Below are 17,393 nucleotides of genomic sequence, written 5' to 3'. Positions count from 1 at the left end.
AAAGATCGGGTTGCCAAATACCCAAGGAACAGGTGTTTTATTCAGCGTTTTACACTGGCTGCCAGAAAATCCACAATATAAACATTTAATAATCTAGGGAAGGCAAAGGGGTCAGGGGAGGGATGACGGTGGGCAAGGCAATACTGTGTCTTTAATTTTCTGTTCTGAAGGAAGAAAGTCTGCATAGCAATGACAGGATCACTTGTTCATGCCTTTAATGTGCGATCTGTTTTCTCCAGTGGAGGGCACTCAGTGTATCACAAACTAGAACATTAGCACCAACAAGCTCCAAAGCATCATCACTCTCTGGAAAGCCTTCTGAATTAGACAAGAGCTGCCTCTCAGCACAGCTACAAAACACTTTAAACCTGACCAGCTAAATGGATAAACCTATCCTGCGTAGCTTTTAAACTGGAGTCTTACACAGCATAGGAGGCCTGCCTGCTTCAGGAGCTCGGAAGCTGGAGGATGGATTGCTGTGTCTGGGAACGGCAAAAGGCAGCAGAATGAGAAATGCTAGGTACCGGGAAAGATTTTTTTATTTCTCCCAGAGAAGTTGGTTTACCTTCGTGGTCTGCTATAGCTTTTACTTGCTGATTGCCACTTAATGCCGATGGTTCTCTGATGACTTACACAACGGCTCTCAGAGCTTAGAGTCCCTCCCTACCCCCCCACACACTCCCCCCATCCTTCGTCCTGTCTTCCCCACCCCCAACCCCTTCCCTATCCTTTCCCTTCCTCATCCCCAAAATTCTTGCTTGTCCTCTCTAGGGAACTTTGTGTGGGTTACTGGCATGCACGCTGGATGGCGGTGATGTGAGTGGCAACCGTGCTGTGACATGAAGATTCTGATGGTTTAAAGAAAAGAGACCAGTTTTAAAAAGAGAGAGAGAGAGAGGCAAAGGGAAAGCAAAAAAGGAACGAGAGAGAAGAAAACAGCTGGAGAAAGGAAAAGGAGGACGTCTGTTGATGACAAAAGGATGGGTAAGTGAACTTTTCTTGTTTGTTAGCACAGCTGCAGCTGTATGGTATATTTTTTCAGTTGGATTATTAGCTGTTCAAGAAGGGGAAACAGTCTAAACAGCAGCAGTGCATTCCTTTGCCAGGTGACTCACTGTACTTGCTATTGTATTTTTAGATCATGTATCCCCCCCCCCCCGCCCGCACATACTCACCTTTTCCTCCTGCAGTGGTTTTATATGTAATTAATCTGTAAATGCCTGCACCGAGTTAAGGACTGTGGAGAGTTCTTCGCTGTCTGTACAACCCACCCACGCACCTGCACACGTATAGATAAGTACATGTATGCATGAGGCACGCTCACACCAAATTTTTTCTGGGTTTATATTCATATTCGATGAGCCTGTGGTGGTATTATTCAGGCTGTCAGAAAGGACTGTTAACACTTTGCAGTATGTGGGAAGCAAAGGGGAGGGGGTGATTTTGTTGTATAGGTGGTTTTGAAAAGGCTTGTTTGGTCTTTCAAAAGATACCCCTAATATTGCTGCTACATTTCCAGCAGTCATTTGCCAGTCTTATTTTTTCAAGTGTGACAGGTTTATTTCCCTCCCTCCTTCCCCCCAGCCCCCAAGTCTGTAACAGCCAGAACATATTTCTAGCTGGCTGCTGCTGGCACATAGGCAGTAGCAAAAGATGAGGATTTAAATTAAAAATCTAATCGTTAAAGTGAAAGGCAGAGACACACAGTCAGGGGCATTTTAGATTAGGAATTATTTTGCACATTGCACATTGGTTTAAAATTGGATTAAATAACTGCAGCACAGGGTTGGTTTTGTGTGTGTGACAAATAACAAAGTAATTATTTATCGAGGAGATACCGGCCCTTAAAATATTCCCTGTTGGAAGAATGCATTTGAATTCTTAGCAAGATTGCAACTCTGGACAGAGGCACCGGTCCTAAAATTATTACAGGCTAAGGAAAGCGTGCGTATGTATGTTGGATTTTCTGACAACCCCTCCACCCCCTTTCATAATTATTCAAAGAATGTGGTAAATGTGACTGTCTTCACGTAACAGCATTGCTACTATATGGTGAAGTTGACATCTCAAATGCAAAATCTTAAAACCAGTATTGCTGTGGAAGAGAGAGGGGAGTTGAAACAGAAATATACCCCTTTAAACTTTCTGTGCTTTGCTGCTCCTAAGGCAGTGTTTATATGTAAGTATTTGTGTGTATATTTTCATAGAGTATATAATGTTTATACAAAATAATAAATGCTTAGCTATTCACAGCTACATGTAGATAACTTTAATATGTGTTAAGACTACGATTCATTTTAAAGAAATATGTCTTCTACCGTTATCTTGGTATTGAGGTCCCATACTAGCGTTATATGGTATACTTCTCTATATAGTTGTACTTTGTTTCTGTGCATCTATTTGTATATTTTAGGTACATAAAAATAATGAGTAAACCTGCTCTTAAAAACAAATCACTCGATGCAAAAAGTAAAGCCTTTACTTACTGTTTAATTTTACAATAAATACATATTTTAAAGATGGATCAAACTTTATGATAAGTAGATTTCTCACTTTTTGCAGTAATTTTTGGAGGAATTGGACTTGCAATTGCTTTTATTAAAGAACACGTTTAGCAGCACGTAAATACCAGAAGCTTTGGCTCATTTCCTTTCCAGCACTATGGAGCATTCAGCACAGTGACTTGACAAATATGTTTATTGTTAAAACCTCAGCATCTAGCGATGAGGATATACCAGCTACATTGAGAGATGATGTACAGGAGAAAAGCAGATAGAGAACAGGCTCTTGGTCCTTCTAAGGGATCATAAATCACACAAAAGTGATAATAACGAGAGTAGTACTGGTGATGGTGCGGGTAGGGGAGATGGCAAGCCAGAAACTCAAAGGACAGGCATTTACACAACAAAAAGTGCAAGATGGGAGGCAAACAGGTTGTCTTCAAAATCCACTGCTTCACTAATGCTTTATTAGAAACCCCATTGACGTTAGTAATCTGTTGGCGATTTATTTTAATAGCTTTCCAATGCACATTTGTTTTCTTTTTAATATTGTAGGTTTCCATTTAATTAAGCAGCTGAGAGGCATGAGCGTGGTGTTAGTGCTACTTCCTATGGTGCTGTTTGTTATGCTTGCGGGGGCTCAGCGAGCTTGCCCCAAGAACTGCAGATGCGATGGCAAGATTGTGTACTGCGAATCTCATGCATTCAGAGACATCCCTCAGAATATTTCTGGAGGGTCTCAAGGCTTATCGTTACGGTACAACAGCATTCAGAAGCTTAAATCAAATCAGTTTGCGGGCCTGAATCAGCTCATATGGCTTTATCTTGACCATAATTACATCAGCTCTGTGGATGAGGATGCATTTCAGGGGATCCGCAGGCTGAAGGAATTAATTCTAAGCTCCAACAAAATTACCCATCTGCACAACAAAACATTTCACCCAGTCCCCAACCTCCGCAATCTGGACCTCTCTTACAACAAGTTGCAGGTGTTGCAGTCTGAGCAGTTCAAGGGCCTTCGTAAACTCTTGATCTTGCATTTGCGGTCTAACTCGCTGAAAACTGTGCCAATCCGAGTTTTCCAAGACTGCCGAAACCTTGACTTTCTGGATTTGGGCTACAACCGCCTGCGGAGCTTATCCCGTAATGCTTTCGCTGGCCTTTTGAAGTTGACAGAGCTCCACTTGGAGCACAACCAGTTTTCTAAGATCAATTTTGCCCACTTTCCACGCCTCTTCAACCTTCGCTCGATTTATTTGCAGTGGAATAGGATCCGGTCTATTAGCCAAGGGTTGACGTGGACTTGGAGTTCCTTGCACAACTTGGATTTATCAGGAAATGACATTACAGGGATAGAGCCTGGGACCTTCCAGTGCCTCCCCAACTTGCAAAAGCTGAACCTGGATTCCAACAAACTCACCAACATCTCTCAGGAGACCATCAATACATGGATCTCGCTCATCTCCATCACTCTGTCCGGAAATATGTGGGAATGTACTCGAAGCATTTGTCCTCTGTTTACTTGGCTTAAGAATTTCAAGGGAAATAAAGAAAGCACTATGATATGTGCAGGCCCTAAACATATCCAGGGTGAAAAAGTGAGCGATGCTGTGGAAACATATAATATCTGTGCTGAAATTCAGGTGGTGGTTACTGAAAGGTCATACCAGGCACCCAAAACCCCCCCGAGACCTGTCTTCATTCCTAAACCTACCATTTCCAAACTTGAAAGCAATCAGCCAACATCTGCTATGCCGAGCCCTTCTGCAGACCTCCCAACACCTGGAGTGGAACCAGAGTATGAGCACGTTTCCTTTCACAAAATAATCGCTGGGAGCGTGGCCCTCTTTCTTTCTGTGGCCATGATTTTGTTGGTTATCTACGTGTCGTGGAAGCGCTATCCAGCCAGCATGAAACAGCTCCAGCAGCACTCTCTCATGAAGAGGCGCAGGAAAAAGGCCCGAGAGTCTGAAAGGCAAATGAACTCCCCTTTACAGGAGTATTACGTGGACTACAAGCCAACAAACTCTGAGACCATGGATGTATCGGTTAATGGATCTGGGCCCTGCACGTATACCATCTCTGGCTCCAGGGAATGTGAGGTATGAACCATGATCCTCCTAAAACCATTTCAGCTGCTGGGAAGGAGAGGTAAATGTTTGAAGCTCTTGAGGTGTCTCTAAACACTAGAAAGATTAATGAGATTTTTTTGCTTTTGGGTTTGCTCAGTATGAAAGGTTATCTCATTAAATAACAACAGTGAGGGAAGTGATGGTGATTATTTTGAATAATTCAGACTTGCAAAAAAAAATAGATTGTTGAAGTAAAAACCTATGGTAAAGGCATCTGGTGTGTTATTCTCCTCCTATTTGCACCCATTTTGTTAGCAGTGGCTACAAGAGAGTCCCATTTTTAATGTATTGATAGAAACAGAGGAGTTTAAGAACCTTTTCTGTTTTAAAAATAAATATGGAAACCTGTTTACTCCACACCCCACGTCAAATCTTGAGGGGTTTATGGCCTATTTAAAGATAACGCCAAAGATTTTCTGCATTTTCTGTCTGGTTCACAAGTAAACCAGGGGACAACAGGGCTGCAGCACATCCTTAGAGTTAAGCACGTGCTTGTTTTCCTGGAGAAGCAGGAGCACACAAGCTGCCTTACTAGCTCTTCTGAACTCGAGCCTTGTAAAGGCCCTAAGTCAAACAGTACATTTGCAAATATCTGGGCTGGGAGAGGGCGATTCTTGCGGGTTTTTTATTTAATTTTAGTGATCAGTGAAGGCTTAGCTTGAGAGACAATTCTACTGGAGTTAATAATTTCATGCACTTCAGGCTGTGTTGTGATTTTGACTCAGCAACACGGGAAATACAAATAGGAAAAGCTCTCAGTGCTTCTTTTGTCTATTTTTCAGCTTTGGCAAGAAAATACTGTATTTTTTCCTTGCTGTATTGTCAATGACTCTATTAATGTGTATGTAAGAAGTGTTTTTACTTGTGAATGCCATTGCTTATTTATACCTGGTGAGGAGGATTTGCGCAATTACATTTCAGTACTAGTTACTTAATCCTGCACGTGATGTGGTATTAGGGGACCGTGGTTGATTTTGCTTCCTTGGTTGTGGACATCCTACCTGAGAGTGCTTAATGTGCCTGTTGAAATTTATTCATATCCATTTATGCAAATTGGGTTTGACTACAGTAGATTTTGACCAAAGTCTTTGACAGCCAGGTAGTGTGAAAGGTGTGTTAAAGATGAGCAAGTGTTGAGCAGGCTGCAGCTCTAGGATCCTGATTTTTTAAAAGCGGATGTTTTCGCTTTCTGACAATAGGGCATCTTTAAGATGTTTCATATTTGGCACCTGAAATCTCTAGCTGATTTTGGACCACGGAGCTAAGGGGAAGAAAAAGAAAAAAACCAGTGTACGTTTTGGGGTTGCTTTCTCTGGAGCAGTGTTGTCTTCAAAAAAAGAAAACCACCTGTCATACCCTTGCCATTTCTACCAGTATCATGTGAATGAAGATGGGTTGTTTTTTTTTTTCCTGTTAGGAGCACAAGTAGAAAGTAAGTGATACTAACTATGCTATTTTGAATTTTCACTGGCTGTCACAAGGAGCATTAATTTGACCTGAAAGGCTGTCTCCTCTTCATGCTCAAGTTTAACACCGTTGAAGTTTCATTAGCTTGAATAAAATGCTGTTTAATTTACACCAAGATGATATGGAAGACAGCTGAATCTGCACGCCATAACTGAAAATCCATGTAATGAAACCATAATCTGTAACGGAATTTGGATCATGATCGTAGTGCACAGAAGATAGGGAATATGTGATGTTGTTTGGGAAACTGAAATTCGGATAATTTGGATTGTGGCAGATAAATAAAAGTTGAAGAGTCCTACCAGGTCTAGTAACAGAAGGTCAAGGTGGCATAATTTCTTCATGTTGATGTCAGTTGTTACACACAGCATTAAACACAAGGGGACCCCAGTTCGCCTGGCTTCCATGTGCTATCGCAGTACCAGAACAATTTTATTCCGCTACTCTGTTCAGGTTAAGTTAAGCTGGTGCACGGCTTTGCAGAACTCAAGCTGTTTATCGTGTTGTCTGTGGGATTCTTGGTTATGGTGTAAATCAGTAAGACCGTACTGAACATGATAGTGCTGTCCCAGGCTGCGACTGGTAGAAAGTACACTCCGTACTTGCGTGGTGATTTAGTATGCATTGGCCATTAGTACAGAAGACTTCAGGAGACAGAAAACAGCAGAACATTGAAGGCACATGTAGCAACCATAAGCCCCCACTGAAATACTATCTTCAGCTTGGATTTAACATTCTTCGTCTCCATAGCTACAAGTTTCCACTTGTAAAAGGATAGATATGCACTGTACAGTACTTAAAAATGGTAAGAAAAAAAATCCTTGTAGCGTCTTCAGCAGTGGAAAGGTTTTATGTTTGGGGAAAAAAAAGAAAATGGAACATCTCATTATTTACTAATTTACCCAGATGTACATACTTGTGGGAAAACTGTTATTTTGTACAAGTGAGACATAGCTCAGGCCCATCCTCCTGTCAATCCGACTTGCTCATTCAACTGTGCTCAGGCTGAGGTTTCTCCCAAAAAAGGACCACTTAGAGGGGAGAAGAGTGTCTGGTTATCACAATGAAGGCAGGCGGGCTTTCAGAATTCATTGCTTACGAGTTTATTGATTTTATTTTTTTAAGTAATATTTTTCAAATGGTTGTCTGCTTTCACATGTCTACCCCCACACACACCTGTAAGCAGCTAAGGTGTCCAAAAATTGTGTGTCTTTCAGGAAAGAAATGATGGCTTAGTTCTGTTTTAACTTGGGAAAGATGCCTGAGCATACTCTGTTGCCGGTAGTTGGGTGATAACGAGTGGTTTCTGAGTGTGGCCTAAGGTCGTGTGAGCATGCCTATTATGTTCACAGTTATGATTTTGTTTTTAGAAGTATCCAGCTCATCCATAAGCCACTTGTTTTCCATGGCAGAACTGGCCTTGAAATAGCACGCTTAGGTATTTATGCAGGTTCTTTTTTTCACAGCAGCTATGCACATGAGCAGGGGCGGTGTTTGTTGTTGTTTTAAGTTCAGCGAGATTTCTAGCATAGAACAAATCAACACAGGCGTAGGAGAGGCGTAGGGTCCTTACACTGCAAGTAGGGGAGTTGCAGGTCCGGTTTGTATGGCTGCTTTTTCACGTCCATGCTTTATGAATTATTTCTTGTACTACAGAGAGAGAGCCAAAGTCAGGCTTGCTGTAAATGGGAGCAACTCTCTTGGCATCAGTGGGATTATAATCACTGACACCTGGCCTATGGTATTCTATTTAGTCTATTGGCAAAGGTTTCTAAAATAACTGGATGCTTATGATTTTGGCTCTCACCATCCAGTTAGCAGACTGCTGCTATCTCATTTTGGTGTTTGCTTTGCTTTGTGCATGTGCATCTTATTCCCTCTCTCTTTCATATTTATTTGTACATTTGCTGAAGATCTGGGAGCCATAAAAAGCAATTTCATAAACCAAGCTGTAATATGTATTTCATACATATCACACACAGGATATCTGTATATAGCACACTATGAAGGTATATGGGGAGAAGGAACATTGCTACGAAAATGTTTCCTTCTTTCTACTGGAAGGTTATTCATCTCCCGTTTCTCAGGCTGGCAGTTACAAAACAAACAACAACCAACCAAACAAGTGAACATCTTTTCGGTGTTAACTGAGCACAGTTGATGTGAAACCCTTTGAGAGACGATTGACACAGACCCTGTGAGGTTACTTTTTACACTTCTGCTTCTCAATGTCTAGCCGTACCCCAGCGCTTGACAAACAAGCCCACCTGTTCACATACAAGTGCATCTCTGCTGTGATGCTCCTGGGTTTTCCATTGGAGTGAAAACCAGGGCAGTTGTCACTTGTATTCATACATGCTAAATCAGTCACACAAAATTATGTTCCCTTTGAATTCTGCTTCCTCCCCTCTTGCCAGTGAGAAGTAGCAGATTGATAAAGGAATATAACATATGCAGACATGGTGGGCTGCTGTTGACCTCCTCCTTTTGAGCCTAATTTAAAAGGAAATGTTGATATGCCACTGTTGTTTATTATTTATTTATTAAACACTATTATTGTGTTGTTTTGAACAAGATGCAAAAAGGAAAAAACAAAATAATCTCCATGGCCCAGATACTGCCTAGTCCAAGGTTCCAGTTCAGTCAGGGCGTTCATGGTTTTGTAACTCAACTTTGGAAGGGCTGCTCAGGGGCCAAGCATGAGCTTCTGGGGTATTGCGACCTTGTGTGAGAAATGACTCAATGACTGGCAGAATATTTCTTTTTTTTTTTTTTTTTAAGAGTAGTGATTGTATTTCCTTTGGTCATCAGCCTGATGTTTTTGAAAGGCATACTCAGCAAGGACTTCATGGCAGGGGTGTAAGTTCATCATAGCTTGGGGGAATGCAAAAGGAAGGTGATACCACAGGTAGTGCATTACAGAGAGAAGAATATGGGAGGTGAGGAGTATGGGAAGCAGTAATTGTTACTACTGTCATCATTTTAAGGCCAAAACCGTGCGGTTGTCTTTCCAGTGACCCTGTTTTCGAACACTGTAGGGTGGGCATTGTTAATTTAGCTTTCTCATATCCTTCTGCGCTATGGCTCCTCCTCTGCCTCTCTTTCTCCACCTCTGTGTGTTTATAGATGGACTGTAAATTCTTGCTTGAGTTGTAAACTGAGGGTGAATCAATCTCATGAAACTCTGTCATAAGCTCTATGTTTGTATTGGGAGAGTAAGCAAAGGCTAAGCTGCTAGTGCTTTTCCTCAGTGCAGTATATCTGGAAGAAATACGTCAGAAGTGGCTCAGAGGTGAAATCTTAGACACAGGGCCAGTGAGAGGTTTGAGGAGAAGGTAAATTTTAGAAATGTCTTCAGGATTAGGACCAAAAGTAGAAATTTGTGTTTGTTACCATTCAGAGGCTTTGTTAGCAATGCATACTTGTTATTGCACGTATAATATCAGTATACAGAAATTTGTGCTCTAACAGTACTAGTGATGTTGCAATAAATGCCGAGGGGCAAATTTTCCTGGCTTCAGCACTTGTACAGTGTGAGATTTCCCAAAGATATTACCAAAATGATTGGCCATATTTCTGGAAGAAGTCAGCCAGCTGTGCATCAGCAGCAATTGAGACACTGGTTGTAAATTTGAAAAGGAAGCTGCAGAAGGATGCTGAACACTTCTGAAAGTCTTACTCAGTCTTTATTCAGGTGCCTGGGTGAGAGATTAGCTTGTCTGAAATTTGGTCTTGCAATGCCAGTGCTGCTGAGACCTTGAAAGTGATTTGCTCTGAGATCATAGAATCATAGAATAGTTTGGGTTGGAAGGGACCTTTAAAGGTCATCTGGTCCACCCTCCCTGCAATGAGCAGGGACATCTTCAACTAGATCAGGGTGCTCAGAGCCCCATCCAACCTGACCTTGAATGGTTCCAGGGATGGGGCATCCACCACCTCTCTGGGCAACCTGGGCCAGTGCTTCACCACCCTCAACGTAAAAAATTTCTTCCTTATGTGTAGGCTGAATCTACCCCCCTTTTTAAAGCCATTCCCCCTTGTCCTGTCAAAACAGGCCCTGCTAAAAAGTTTGCCCCCATCTTTCTTATAAGCCCCCTTTAAGTACTGACAGGCTGCAAGAAGGTCTCCCCGAAGCCTTCTCCTCTCCAGGCTGAACAACCCCAACTCTCTCAGCCTTTCTTCATAGCAGAGGTGTTCCATCGCCCAATCATTTTCGTGGCCCTCTTCTGGACCCACTCCCACAGGTCCATGTCTTTTTTGTGCTGAGGACCCCAGAGCTGGACGCAGTGCTCCGGGGGGGTCTCCCCAGAGCAGAGCAGAGGGGCAGAATCCCCTCCCTCGGCCTGCTGGCCACGCTGCTTTGGCTGCAGCCCAGGATATGATTGGCCTTCTGGGCTGCGAGCGCACATTGTCAGCTCGTGTCCAGCTTTTCATCCCCCAGTACCCCCAAGTCCTTCTTGGCAGGGCTGCTCTCAATCCCTTCATCCCCCAGCCTGTATTGATACCGGGGGTTGCCCCAACCCAGGTGCAGGACCCTGCACTTGGCCTTGTTGAACCTAACGGGGTTCACAGGGGCCCACTTCTTGAGCTTGTCCAGGTTCCCCTGGATGGCATCCCGTCCCTCGGGTGTGTCAACCGCACCACTCAGCTTGGGGTCATCTGCAAACTTCTGAGGATAAATGATAATGCAGATAAATCAGTGGCAAAGGAAGACGCTGAACCCTCATCTCCCAAATTTTCACTTAGGCTTGGGAACTTTCCTAACCACGTTTCAGGCATTACATTTGCTCCCCTAGGTCTCATCCAGAGGCTGACAGTTAATTGACAGAACTCTGAAATTGCACTTGAGGATTCATAGTCTTAAACACAACGTCCAGCCGGGAGGGTAACTGATTGACTATCATCCTCCCTGCCTTCTCATTACCTCTTTTTCTACTTCCCCTAATTTCACCACTTTCTAGAAACTTCATGGTTTGAGTTACGCACAGTGAGGACTGCTGGAATGGAGAGGATGCTGCATTGCAAAAGCTTTGTACAAGAGAAGAAAATACTTGTATTCCTGTTATAATCGTTGCTCAGGCCCTATGAAGGATTCCTGCGTTGCTGGAATTGTGACAGAAGCAGTTTGCCCTTTCCATCTCTCTTTTCCTTTCTCTCGCCCCTTCTTCTGCTTTTGCTTAAACTCTGTGATGTGTTGCCACTATTTTAAGGAGGAGGAAAAAAAATCGATTTTAGTCAATTATGTAGCTCATGCCAGGAGGGAGAACGCTAACAGAAATAGCAAAGAAATCTGTTGAACCTATTAATTTGTTGGGTTTTTTTTTTTTTCTTTTAAACACACACAAAAAAAATAAGAAAAACCCACACTCTAGAAGGGGCAAACAATCTTATTAGTAAGTATGCTGCTGCCGGAAACGTTCCTTAGACTCTCCTCCAGAATAATAGAGTTGCCCTGATTCTTGATGTTAAGTGTTACCTAAACTACACAGGCTGTTACAGCACAGAGCTATCTGAGCTGGTCTGGGTGCTGGAAATAACCAGACCTATGTATGTGCTGGTTTACTCTGCTTCTTGACAGTGATGTTCCTAGACACATACTCCTTCTGGCAGACAATCTGCCCCTGGTAGAAGAGACCTATAGGTTTCAAAGCCTTTGGGACTGCAGTTCAGGTCTCAGCTGTGCAGGTGTGTTACTTCCATTGAGATGGTCTACCCGTTATGTTCAGGAGATGGCATGCTTTTCTAGCAGGGGCTGCTTGGCATACAGAAGTGTGCAGCCCTCTGTCATGCTATCCATGTTGTAAACATTTTGACATGAAAAATTCCTGTGTGATTTGTGTTTGCAGTGCTACTAACATCCTGGTATTTGGTCATTTCAAGCCAGGTATTTTAGGACTGAACGCAGATAGTCTGCAGCAGTAAACATTTTTGACACTAATCAGGTTTTATCACATCTGCCTGTTGTGCAGCCAAATAAGCTTAGATTGCTTGTAGATCTCTTCATCTACACAAAAAGGTGACTGGATCAATATGAGGGATTTCCTGGGAGTTGTCACCTCTGTTCCTAGCTGCAAAATTCCCAATTTGTTAGAAGCCAGAGCATGCAGCGAAGGGATGGCGTGAGAGGGTGTTACTTTATGGGAATATTGGCTTCTTGGCCTAATGAATATCATAGAATCATTAAGGTTGGAAAAGACCTCTAAGATCATCGAGTCCAACCGTCAACCCCACACCCCCATGCCCACTAAACCATGTCCCTAAGTGCCGCATCTACACGTCTTTTAAATACCTCCAGGGATGGGGACTCAACCACTTCCCTGGGCAGCCTGTTCCAATGTTTAACTACTCTTTCAGTAAAGACATTTTTCCTCACATCCAATCTAAACCTCCCCTGGCACAACTTGAGGTCTTTGCCTTTTTAAGTCACAAGGAAATAGAAAGCTCTTCCTGGTAGAGATATCAGTCATACTGTTGTCATGGGCACTTGAATGGGAATTGTTCCACCTGCAAGAATGGGGAAGCCAAGAAAGGCCGGAAACTGCTGAGCATCTATAATCTCTCACCATCTGGGGTATATTCTAGCTACAGCAAAATCTCCACCATTGTTTCTTAGTTCAAGTGTAGATTGATTACATGCAAGCCATTTTTAGAATTATTTTTGTGGTTCTTTAGATACATTTAAATACAGTTGGCTAGAATATGAGAAGTTCATGGATGCTAGCAAGCCATCTTTCCTAAAAGCTTTGTGGTCCAAGGCTGTGTCTCTGTCAGCAGGCAACTTCCTATAGAAAATGACAGGAGTTTGCGACGTTGCTTGAACTTCTCTTCTTTGTTTTCTGTCTTTTGTGTGACAAACAAGCAAGGACTTTTTTGCATAGTACTTTTTATCTGAAGTTCTCACAACTCATCAGATAAGTAACATTATCCTAATTTTTACTTCCTCTATCACATAGATCACGATCTTATGCAGCAGCTCTTTGCTCTGAAGGTTCCATTTTTTTTCCTGTTCTTTCACCATAACTGTATTATTCAGTTTCCTCTGAAATACACAACAGTAAAAAGAAAAATAATATTTCTGGTTTTAGCCTATGGGGAAAACTAGAATGATCAGTTCATTTACAAACAAAGGTGGACCATTGATGATGTGTGCTTGTATGGGTATGTGTTTTCTTTATGTGAAGACCTAAATGGGGAAGGCTGACCTTAGTCTTGATTTGAAAGTGAATTTTGTATGTTCTTTTGTCACATAAAAGTATGTAGTCTTTTTTTGTCTGAACATTTCAACTACACTGCGAAAGTGTTATATCAGGAGAAAAACTAGATGGTTGTTAAGTCACTTTGTGTTAAATGTATTGTGGGAATGTGGCATGTCCTTCATCGCAACAGGCAGAGCTTAGTAATTATGTAGTGTACAAAGATCTTGTGGTACATTCAGCATTGGTGTGTGCGCAATGCTTCCAACTGCATACTGATATAAATATACATTGCAGAAAAAGCAATGTCGATCTCCAATTTTTGACAGACAATGGAAGAACCAGTTTTAAAGCAGGAGGTTCATTTTTTTTGTTCTATGTGAACTCTGGTCAAGATTTTTTTTTCTTGTATGGAAGAAGTAGGCTTTTCCTGTATGTTACTTGTATTTTAATCCAATTAAGAAGCAGGCAATAGAAAGTGAAAGAAGGTAAGCTTAATGTAATGGTGGTATTATTACTATGACTATGTTTGGGTAGCAACTGACAACTCCCAGGTTTAGTCACCGTATGGAAATATTGAAGGAATCGTTTTGTGCCTGGGAGAATAGGACACAGCAGGTAATCTAAACAAGTAGGGCATAGAAAGAGGAAATGGAGACATGAAGAGCGATTTCCTTGCAGGAGATGAGGTGACCAGTGAGTGCTGCAATCTAGGTTTTAAGAAACCTTTGACAATATTCTGTTCATTGGATGGCTCCAACTCTCAGTCTTGTGCAGTGAAAAGGCCATCCCATGTTCTGTGATTGCAGTGTGCACAGGTTAAAACTAACTCCTGGGCATCAGACCAAGGAAGGACCTGTTTGGCACTGAGCACAAGCTTCCATGGGAAGGTCAGTCTCACTCTTAGTGCCTAGCACTCTCATACACCCTCATGCAATTTTTTTCCAGACTTTTCCAATGCATAGAGTGTCTTTGATGAATAGACTTGAGTTGTGTGTTTTTGCTCATTTTCAAACTCAGTTCTCGTTAAAAATCAGCTTCTCCTTCTGTGTGATGGCCTCTGAAACCCCAGATGATTCTTCACTGCTCTCATCTTTCACTAACACATCCATTTGGATTATCTCTGTGCTGTGATGGATGCTTTAAAAGGAACCAACAAAGCCATCAAATTCTTGCCCTGGTTCAACTAGCATTTGTTAATGTTCTAAATCATCTTGGGCCTGAAATGTGCTACTTCTTAAATTTAGAACGATGTGATTGCCTGAAGCCTCTCCATGTGTTAATTAAATCATCATAATTGTGGTTTCTTGAGACTGACAGGTTATAAATAGTTTTTCTTTCCCCCCCTCCTGCAGTAATTTGATATGAATGACAGGCAAAACAGCTATTGTTTAAACTGTACATCTGACACCATCCTTCCCATTCAGCCTCCATTTCTCTGCTGCTATTTGATTGTCCTGAAATAATCGACAATGTCATTCTTAAAGGCTAGTTAATTACCATGTACTTCTCACATTATGTGAAGATGAGAGAAATGATTTTTCTGGGTCATCATTATCCATTTAATTTAACAGAACGTGTATTAAGCAGTACTGAAGTTCGGGGCAGATGTTCAGTGTCTGTGTGTACACACACATGCAAACATACATCAGAAAACACAGAACAAGTCCTAAGACTAATACATTTTAGTAATAATTTTATTTCCATCTATAATGTCGTGTCTCATCCAAGATTTTGTGGAAATAGAAGCCTCAGTGTTCTTAACATAGTTTTCCTCTGTTGCTCCCATGTGGTAGGCCTTCACCTGGGAAGGTGTATAATTGCTGTGCTGTAACCGGCAGACGGCAGAACAACTTAATAAGATTACACATTGTTAGGAAACAAACTCTGATTACAGTTCTTTTCATTCTTAGTACCAAGAAGGAAAAAATGCTACAAATATTGAAGTTGACCAAGAATTTGTACAAAGCGCTCTACTTTTGATCTTCCCTAGATTCAGAGCAGCTCTGTCCCATGTGCGTGAGAATGAGGTAGAAATGATGTTAGTGGGAACATCCTCAGGCTTGCGTTATGCATAATCCCTTTAGGCAATTATGCATTGCTCCCCTTTAATGTAGGTCTGCATGCTGTTTTTACAGCTCTAATTTGTGGAAGAACCTAAGGCTAGATCTTAGTCTGCTACTCTGGATCCTCCTTACTCTTCCAATTATCCAAAGAAACCATACTACTTTCTTACTTGAACTCTTGAGTATAGAGATGTGTCATGCTGATTGGCATAATTCAGATTTAAATGAGACTCAAGAATATATAGGATAGCGTTTCTACGCAGGAAGCTCAACCTTTCTTTCCAAGACTGGAGGATGTCCTTCCTCCTTGTGAACTTGGAAAGCAAGGTGATCCGGCAGTCAGCTTTGGCTGGAGGTGACAAGATTTAGGAACTGTTCTAAACCCTGCTGTTAATTTATTGTGTGAACTGGGAGAGATCGTTCCGTTGCAAACTGTCAGACTGTCAAAAGAAAAAAGGAAAGCAAGGTCACGTTGACTTTCATTAGAATTTGAGCATTGAAACCAACCCTTAAATCTTTGAAAATTTCTCCTGTAGTCTTTTAGTCTTTGCCCTCCCATCTACTTACACTGAGGGTCAGCTGGGGAGGATTGCCTTTCACTCTCTTCCTACATGGTGGCTAACAGAATAGGGTTGGGGCTTTAGCTACTACTTCAACATGAAAGAAAAAAGTATTGTCTGGAGCCTCAAGGGACTCCTACTGACTCTGTTTTGTTCCTAGCATAAAAGCCAGTCTGAAGTGGTCTGCTTTGTCTTGGTGTGGTATTAGCACATGCCTATTTAGTTCTTTCAAAATGTCTATACCATATTCAGATGCAACAGAGACTTACTTACAGCTACTCAGGTGCTCCCTTGTCCCAGTAGTTTTCTGCGGCGCAGTGAAATTGCATGATTTTAATGTAAATTTCTGATCCATTTCTTTCCCCAGCATTATCATTTTCTTTTCCAGAAGCCTCTAAATCATATATTAGGCTTCTGGCTTAAAAAGCCACATCAATGTCACATGCAAAGTGAAATGGGGAAATGAAGGCAGTTCGTGTGTTTTTGCAGTTGGAACACAAATTGTACAAATCGAAAAAGAAAGCAACCCACTGGTGATTTTGAATTATTAGAAATTTTTATTTGAAAACAAAATCTGTGGGTATTTTCTTTGTTGAATATATTAAGAGTCCCAGTGTGCACAAAGCTTCGACAACCTGAGGAATTGATTAACCTTTTTCTATTTATGATTGGCTCCCAAACATTTATTATATTAGCTTCTGAGAACAAGGTCCAGACTTCTTTGTTTTTCTGTAATAGACAAGGGACTAGAATTAACGTTGCTTCAGTGAGTTTTCCACATAGGTTATAAGTAAAAGGTAGGCTTAACATTTCGTATTTCACTACCTCTCATGTCTAATGAAGATTGGAGGGGGATATTTTACCCTGATACACATAAACAATTTTAAGTGGAGAAGAGGCAGTTAGCCATCTGCTTTGTCGCCTTGTATATCAAAGGCAACAAAACTTCCCCAAGTTACACTGTTTATAAAACCGATAGTTTCTTTTGACTAAAAAGTGCCTCCAGAGAGTCGCTTGAGGACTTAGAGAGGAAACTCCACTTCTCTCATAATTTGTTCCAAAGGTTATTAACCTTCACAGTGAAAAATAACTTGTCCAGCTGTTAAAATCATTCCTTTCTTCACAATGACATTAAGCTAATCTGAGAGGATGACATATCTGGTATTTAATATGTGGCTGAGGATATCTGTGTGTGTTATCCAGCTCAGTGAAGAGCAGTTACAAACAAAACCACAGAAGATCACGTGGAGGCTTGCACACTGAAATAGCCCCACTCCTAGCTTTCAAGAAAATTACATTTTAATGGAATCATTATAGGAAAATATATATTTATCTAAACTGCTGAAGTAAGCGCTTTTCAGCACATCTCTCCTCCTCCTGTTCCTTTCACCCTGTTTTCGACTAGGTCTCCGACTGCTGATCTCTAATTCATGGTCCTGCTTTGCTCTGTGTTGGAGTTCTCTACTGGTCTTTC

General features: G+C 41.6%; 1 protein-coding gene across 1 annotated transcript in view; it reads left to right on the top strand.

Annotated features, from left to right (window-relative positions):
- The first annotated feature begins 970 nt into the window (after positions 1-970).
- Positions 971-17,393, top strand: part of LRRTM4 (leucine rich repeat transmembrane neuronal 4) — a 231,315-nt gene continuing 214,892 nt past the window's right edge. Inside the window, exons 1-2 of the mRNA XM_009319530.1 lie at positions 971-984; positions 3,057-4,603. Of these exons, the coding sequence (XP_009317805.1) occupies positions 981-984; positions 3,057-4,603 (1,551 nt within the window). The 5' untranslated portion in view covers positions 971-980. The remainder of the gene's footprint in view (positions 985-3,056; positions 4,604-17,393) is intronic.

This window comes from Pygoscelis adeliae, unplaced genomic scaffold, assembly GCF_000699105.1.
Source record: "Pygoscelis adeliae isolate BGI_AS28 unplaced genomic scaffold, ASM69910v1 Scaffold372, whole genome shotgun sequence".
NCBI lineage: Eukaryota > Metazoa > Chordata > Aves > Sphenisciformes > Spheniscidae > Pygoscelis > Pygoscelis adeliae.
The sequence above is the reverse complement of the archived record's forward strand: the minus strand, read 5'-3'. Positions and strand labels throughout refer to the sequence as shown.